Source organism: Sinocyclocheilus rhinocerous, unplaced genomic scaffold (assembly GCF_001515625.1).
Source record: "Sinocyclocheilus rhinocerous isolate Xijiao unplaced genomic scaffold, SAMN03320098_v1.1 scaffold11, whole genome shotgun sequence".
NCBI lineage: Eukaryota > Metazoa > Chordata > Actinopteri > Cypriniformes > Cyprinidae > Sinocyclocheilus > Sinocyclocheilus rhinocerous.
The window spans coordinates 316,704-324,944 of record NW_015625587.1 but is presented as its reverse complement, the minus strand read 5'-3'; the positions used below and the strand labels follow the sequence as shown (position 1 = coordinate 324,944).

At 36.9% G+C, this 8,241-nt stretch overlaps 1 protein-coding gene across 2 annotated transcripts in view; it reads right to left on the bottom strand.

Annotated features, from left to right (window-relative positions):
- LOC107755275 (AT-rich interactive domain-containing protein 1A-like) overlaps positions 1–8,241 on the bottom strand; it is a 34,129-nt gene that overhangs the window by 15,321 nt on the left and 10,567 nt on the right. For both annotated transcript variants that reach the window (XM_016572024.1, XM_016572031.1), the window contains exons 3-4: positions 3,126–3,323; positions 1,272–1,895 (exon numbers count right to left, since the gene is read on the bottom strand). In XM_016572024.1, the coding sequence (XP_016427510.1) occupies positions 1,272–1,895; positions 3,126–3,323 (822 nt within the window). The remainder of the gene's footprint in view (positions 1–1,271; positions 1,896–3,125; positions 3,324–8,241) is intronic.

The following is an 8,241-nucleotide window of genomic DNA, read 5'->3' as shown; positions in this document are numbered from 1 at the left end:
AGAAAAGAACATTTATGTTTAATCTATCTAATATTGTGTTGGTCATACTATACAATTATTTATAGCTTGTCTTTGTTGAATAATACAGAACATTAACGAGCTTTAAAAAATAATCACATATTAAATCGCAATATTGGTAAAAAAAAAAATCGCAATTAGATTATTTTCCAAAATCGTTCAGCCCTACAAAGTGAATATTAAACATGCTATTAACATCCCACCTTTAAATTTGCATAGGTTCACAAATAAACATGGTTAGTGGAATGAAAAATACCATCCAATGTAGAAAATGTATGCATTTACACATTATTTGGCAGATACTTTAGTAACACTTTACAATAAGGTTATATTTCTTATCATTAGTTAATGTTTTAGGTTTAAACTAACATTTAATTTAATTTTGACTTTGATTTAATTTTTTTAATTTATTTTCTTAAACTAGATTAATAAATACTGTTAGGTTAATTAAATAAATGTACTATTGTTCACTGTTAACTAATGTTCAATATATTATTATTAGAAAATAAGACACTACTGTTAAAAAGTTTGGAGTCAGATTTTTTCATGTTTTTCAAAGACGTATCTTATGCTCACCAAGACTGCATTTATCTTATCAAAAATGTTAAAAGAGTAACACTGTGAAATATTTTTACAATTTACAATAACTGTTTTCTATTTTAATACATTTTAAAATGCAATTTATTCCTGTTATGGAAAAGCTGAATATGGAAAAGCCATTACTCCAGTCTTCAGTGTCACATGATCCTTGAAAAATTATTAATGTGCTGATTTGGTGTGCAAGTAACATTATCAATGCTGAAAACAGCAGTGTTGCATAAAATTTTTGTGGAAACATGATACATTTTTTCAGGAATGGCACAAGAATAGCATTTACTTGGAAATCAAATGATGTTTTGCAACATTATAAATATCTTTACTGTCACTTTTTATGAATTTAATAAATCCATGCTGAAAGTATCAACCTCTTAAAAAAAAAACATTTTAATAAATAAATAAAAATCTTACTGACCCCAAATCTTTTGAACACTAGTATATAAGAATATTAACATTACCCAATGACAATAAATGCTGTAGAAGTGTTGATCTTTGTTAATTCATGATACTTAATGCATTAACTGTTAACTAAATTTCATTGTAAAGCATTACCTATACTTATAACCACTGCTCCAGGACAGTCTCTCACTTTTATTCTCTCATTTTCATCCACCCTGAACCACCACTTTAATACGAAAGCAAAAAGCTTAAGTTACCTGAGGAGGAGGAGGAGGAGGAAAACGCTGAAATGGCGATTGTTGCTGCTGCTGTTGTTGTTGTGGGGGATTCTGAGAGTATGATGTGGGCTGTCCCTGCGGCATCTGTCCGTGTCCCGCGGGCGGCTGAGAAGCAGGTGTGGGTGTCTGCGGTGGCTGCTGTGATGTTGGCGCCGGCTGCTGCTGTTGTTGTTGGGGGACTTGGCCAGGCGGGTAACTGGGCTGGGATGCAGGAGGAGCCTGGGAGCTCCCCTGCTGCGAGGGCTGGGACTGAGGCACCTGTTGCTGTGGATAGGGAGACTGGCTGGCCTGGGGTGGCGCTGAGGACTGCGAGTATGGGGACTGCGACGGGCCCGGCGAAGGGCTGGTCATCTGCCCCTGTGGCTGCTGGGGCATGTGGGGTTGTTGGTAAGGAGGGCCAGCCTGTCCATGTGGGCCAGATGACTGGGGGCCATGAGGTTGCTGTGAATAAGGTCCCTGACCTCCTGGTTGCCCAGGGGAAGGCTGGGGGTATGGCGACTGCTGCTGGCCCCCCGAGTGAGACCCCTGACCGTGCTGGCCGTAATAGGGCTGCTGCCCCTGCTGCACATAACCGCCTGGTCCCTGCTGTCCATATGATGGCATCTGCGGAAACAAGTAGGATGGCACTAAAGATCATTACACTCATGGTATTTCCCCACGTCGATGTATATCATGCGGGTAAATAGACAAAGAGAAACATTCGCACTGAAACACACAGCGTCTCCCTGACATGGTTGCTTCAACACTAACTGCGGTTACTGACACCATGCCTTCTTTCTTTGCGTGCACATTTGCGGCGGGATTATGCAAATATTTCCACATAGTGGGGTAGATATGTGGGGGCGTGTTAGAATGAGCCGTTTTAGGGGGGCGTGGCAGAGTCTTAACTTTGATAAAGACTCTCTCTTTGGTTTTGAGACTTTAGTCTTTGCAACTTCAGGGATCTTATCTATGCACAATCAGCTTGTAACACTCCAAAGAGAAAGGAAAACTTGAAATCGCATCATATGACCCCTTTAAGACTAGGAATGGCTATTTATTTATTATTAAGACTACATATTGCTATTTTTGTCAAGCTTTGTAACACCAAACACTATGATACACTGATTTAACCTTAAAAATTAAAGCCCCAAAAAACGTTTTACTTCGAATAATAACTAAACGATTAATAATAAATAATAACTATAACAATTCTCATGCTTTCTTTTTTTCCACAAAATGGTGCATTCTGAAAGTTAAACAGAGCATATCCAGGCAATATTTGGTGCATAACAATTAACAACATTTGAAAACAATGTTGAATTTAGGTTGTAATAAATAATTTATAAAACTATAGAATTATAGGTTAAGGTCAAAGATAATAATGGTTTGATTGTAACATCACATCTTGAATTGTTTATTATTACTACAAAGTTTTCTACATGCATCAGTGTTAATATTCATTTTTCATTTGACTGCAATTTCACGTTACACTATTAGCAAACTGACTTCATACAAAAGGTTTTTTCCCCTTGAACCTTCTTTCTTGAAAACAGCGAGTCTGTGTATCTATGCTGCTAAATTCACTTTAAAATCTTAAAAAGCTTGCTAAACTATACTTTAAAAAAATGACACATTGATGTCAGCACACCAAAATCATGATTAAAGAACACTGCAAAACAATTCTGTATTTTCCCCCACCTCTAATCAAATGAGAAGGCACATTGCAATAGGTTACAAAATATGCATAATTAGCTTCACAACTTATAATTACCAGGATATTCACTCATTTAACTACAACAGTGCAGCATATTCAAACTGTGAACCCTTAAAACATTGAGAAAGAGCACTAACCTGCTGGCTGTACTGCACACGCCCTTGCATGCCCATAGGGTATCTCTGAGGGCCAGGGGGCCCGTAGCCCTGGCCTGGGTAAGTAGGCCCCTGCTGGGGCCCTGTAGGAGGCCCTTGATGGGGCTGCTGAGAGTAAGGCCCACCTGACCCATAAGGCTGGCCGCGCATTTTCCCCATTTGATCCATGGAGCCTGGAGTCTGTGAAACGAGAGTGACAGTATGATTTAGTATGATTTACCTCGAGAGTGAGGTATCTCACAAATAATGACAGAGAAACATAAACTGAGTTTAACAGAAAGACATCTACAAAGCTTTTAAAAACTCAAGGACAAAACCATTAAATCAAACCAATATTCTGTACTACTGCACTCCCACACTTGAGAATTTGATTTTAAAAAGCCAGGGTGGAAATGAAAGAATAGCAAGCAAGGACAGAATAAAAATGCAAGAAACCACAAGAGAAGAGAAAGAGAGAACAGCCAGAGGGGGAAACGATAGTGGAAAAAGGAGAAGGAAAAAGAGAGACAGCAAATAACCCTCTGCTGCCGATTCCCACGGTTATTAACCTGACCGTTACCTTGCTCAGCCTTAGTTAAGGAAGTCAACAGTGCTAGGCATCTGCGGAAACAAGTAGGATGGCACTAAAGATCATTACACTCATGGTATTTCCCCACGTCGATGTATATCATGCGGGTAAATAGACAAAGAGAAACACTTCCTTTCATTGAGACATGCTACAGACAAGGCTTCCACTTCTTTTGATAAATGAACTTGACACGGACACGGTTTTTCCTGTTTATTGCTGTAAAGTTGCTTTGAAGCAATCTGTGTTGTATTAAGCCTTATTAAAGTAAACTTGAGTGACTTGAATTTCCATTACCTCTCCAGTTGTTCTTGATTAAAGGATGAGAACGTATAGTTTTAAATAGCTACTTTTTAAAAATTTACAAAATGTCATCAGTAAGACAGAAAAGACGGCCTGAGATATAAATGTGGCAAAACGGTGAAGTGTTTTAGCACTCAGCATTAGTAGAATCATCAGAAATTTCTGATCATTTTAAAATTCCCCTGATATTGTTAATATGAGTTTACATTAATAAATATCAAAACAAGGAGAGAGAGTTTATTGCTAAAGAAGATGAGATGGGTTTTATTTATTACCTGTACACAATATACCTCTACATAGTCCTACAACTTTTTATCCTTTCTATTCCCTAAATAATAAGGCATGGATAAAATGTAGTTATTGTACCTGCAAGTGTGACCTTGTCCAGCATCACATTTGTAATTATTTATTAAAGGGGTCATATGATGCTTTTTTAAAGATAATTATTTTGTGTATTTGGTGTAACAGAATATGTTGACATGCTTTAATCCCACGGTTATTAACCTGACCGTTACCTTGCTCAGCCTTAGTTAAGGAAGTCAACAGTGCTATATATAACTCATTTCAAATGGAGGGCAGTCTGCCGAATATTTAACACATCCCAGCTGTAGCTCTGCTTGAGCCTCGGCCAAGCCAGCTTTTCCTTTTTTCGAAAAAAGACGGCAATCTTGGCACCGAATGAATGACACAGGGCTTAATGACATGTGAGGAGAGGTCCAGCTTGACTTGCAATGAGATGAGTGCTGGTGCATAGAAGTCCAATATGAGGGGGGTCAAGTAAATATTGGAGCTGGAATATCAGTCATTTTGTTGTAAACTAGCAAATATAGGAACAAAACAACTGCACAAACAGATGAAAAACTAAATACAGCAAGTTTCCAACATTCATTTCTGATAAATGCAGAACATGGCACTATGTTAACTGCATCAGCTTATGGTCTTTCACATTGGCAATCTGACTGATTCAAACATTGATCGCTTGCTAACACATTAAATGCAAAAATACAAATTAAGAGTCTTCAGTTTCCTTTTACTTCAATCCCCACAAGCGATGACAACTTTATTGCATGTACATTAGTGTTAATTTCGTTAACGAACACTATGACGTAAAATGTTCGTTGACGAGCTTTTTTCCCATGACTAAGAGCAATCTGGCAACCATGTGCACGTGCTCGCTCCTCATTGCGGAAGAGCTGCCGCAGATGATCCGAAAAACAAACAAGCTGGAGTTTAGCGATTTTCATAGACAGGGCTTAGCCAAAGCCAGGATTAGGCCATAGTTTAATTAGGACATTTAAGTAATTTTTATAAACATGCCTTAGAAAAAAGCATTACTGGTGTGCATCTTAAGACAAAACAAAAGCACTGACATGTTTTAAGATCAGTCAGTGCAAGTTTCTTTCAGTTGAAACAGCTCAGACTTACATTTAAGACTACGTCTAGGACTAGGCTTAAGCCTTGTCTGTGAAACCAGGGGATAGTCGACTAAAACTTGACTAAAACTAAATAGGATAAGGTTGACTAAATATGATAAAAACTAACAAGGACATTTTAGCCCGGGACTAAGACTAAGACTAAAATGAAAATAGCGGACAAAATTAACACTAATGTACATTAAGTTATATTCATATTTTTTGTGTGTCCTTAAATATTTACTTTTTTTACTACGTGTATTTAACATTATTTAAATATTAGCAAGTGAATGTTAATTAAATTAACATCTTTATAACAGCTGGACAGCAATGAGACTACATTCTGTTCTCTTCTATGTTAAAAGTAAATGCAATTTAATTACTTATGTTGCATTCAATTTAGGGTTGTGCCGATAGACGATAGTATCGTGTATCGACGATAGTCAGAGATATCGCCTGTGGCTGATGCCTTTGACGATAGCAAGACGATTATTATTATTATTATTAGGCTAGTAATACTATCTAATTTATAGTATGGCTTATTGGTTGCATTATTGATTTCTTTTTCCGCGTTTTTACAGTATTGCGCGTTTTAACCAATCTCACACGATTATGCTGAGCTTATGAATGCAATGGCCAATCAGAGGCGTTCAGATGAGTCATCACTGAAACAGCGGAATTCCGTTGTTCAGCGCACGCTAACTGAATTCTGACTCGCGAATTCTCTCATCATAAATAACAAAGTGCAGATCTACGTGCGATGTAAGTATAAAAGATGTATTCATCATACAGTTTAATTTGTTATCATGTTAAATACAAATTCAGTTATATTAAAAACATTAGGCTGTTTTAGCCTTACGCTGGAGTTGGTTCACTTTCCCGCAACGAAACTAAGTAAATAATTACATAAATTAGCACGATAATATCGTGTATCTTGCTCTCACCGGCTGACGATAGGACGATATGAAAATTGGGCATATCGCCCAACACTAATTCAATTACAGTATTTCATTCTAGCAATAGACTTACAACTCACCAATTACTTACCATACTTGAGGACAAAGCTCACTCACAGAGAGAAATAAAAGTGTATGCTGTCTTTTCTATCATAATTCCCCTCCGTGTATGTTCAAAACAAAAAATAAAAAAATAAAAATGACCTCAGAAACATTAAGTATTAAGCATACTTTCATCCATAATGCCCGTTGTTCCATGATTGTAAAATCTATTCAACATGAAAAATGAAATCCTGAAGGTCAGCTTAATACATGTTTACCAAGCAGCCAAATAAACTCCTCTCCAGCGTTCACCTACACAAAACATATCATATCATATCTAAACACAGTTCAAAATGCTGGGGTCAGTAAGATTTGTTTTTGAAAGAAATTAATACTTCTTTTCATCAAGGATGCATTAAATTGATCGAAAGTGACAAAGCTATTTATGTTACAAAAAGTTTATATGTAAATGCTAAAAGATTTCTATTCAAAGAACCCTCAAAAAATGCATAATGGTTTCCACAAATATAGTAGGGCTGCACGATAAATCGCATGCGATATTTAACGTGCATCTTGTCAGAAAGCCGGTTCTGTAATCAGCGGTAAATCTCCATCACCTGCAGGCTTTCACATTGAGCAGCATTAACTACACATAGCCGTTGTTCACTGACGAGCTGCGCAAAAAATCGCGCGAATATGAACGTGGTGATGGAGATTTACCGCTGATTACAGAACCGGCTTTACTGATAAGATGCGCGTTAAATATCGCATGCGATTTATCGTGCAGCCCTAAAATATAGTAAGTTTCTGTTTTTAACATTGATAAGAAATGTTTCTTGAGCACCAAATTAACTTCTTAGAATGATTTCTGAAGGATCATGTGACCTTGAAGACTGGAGTAATGATGATAAAAATTCAGCTTTTCCATCACGGCAATACATTTTAAGTATAAAAATATTATATAAAAACAGAAAGCAGTCATTTTAATGTTTAAATGTAATAATATTTTTTATTATAGTTTAAGACTTCTTTCAAAAACATTAAAAAAAAAAACCTTACCAACCCCAAATTTTGAACAGTAGTGTATACCATATTACTTCAAGTAAAAATATATATGGTTGGGTAATATGTTGAATATTAACAATAATAAAATATAACAACTTTGTGAATATGGTGATGACTTTAAAAACCTTTTGAACTGGCCAGCATCCTAAAGAATACATCAAAAGAGTAGAGATTAGAGCCCGACCGATATGGGTTTTTTTGGGGGCCGATACCGATATTAGGGTGTAAAAAAAGGCCGCTACCGATATATCGGCCGATATTCTTTATGTGTAGGCTATATTGTATTACAGTATAGTCAAAAGTTTGGACACTTCCCATTCGTGTGTCCAAATTTTTGACTGGTACTGTATATAGAATACAGTCAGGGTTTGAAATTAACTTTTTCATTCACCAGCCAATTTGGCTACTAAATATTTAAGTTACCGGCCATTCATAATTTCTACTAGCCAAAAAAATTTAAAGCATTGAGTCTCTCCAACTAGGTGACAACGTAGCGTTAAATCACCATTCAACAGACTCAAGCCACCACCGCACTGCCGTCTATTGGACTGCAGAAAGATACTAACTTTTCAATCTGCTACATTACTGACTGTATTGACAAACTATGCTGACACCGTGTCAGCGCCGCAACAGGATGCGACAAAGCGACCGTTGAAAATCATTTGAACTTTGTGTCAGCAAGTCATAAATAGAATGAGGCATCAGTTTACTGCATCCAGTGTAGACAACATCACTGATTATAATGGGTTCTATTC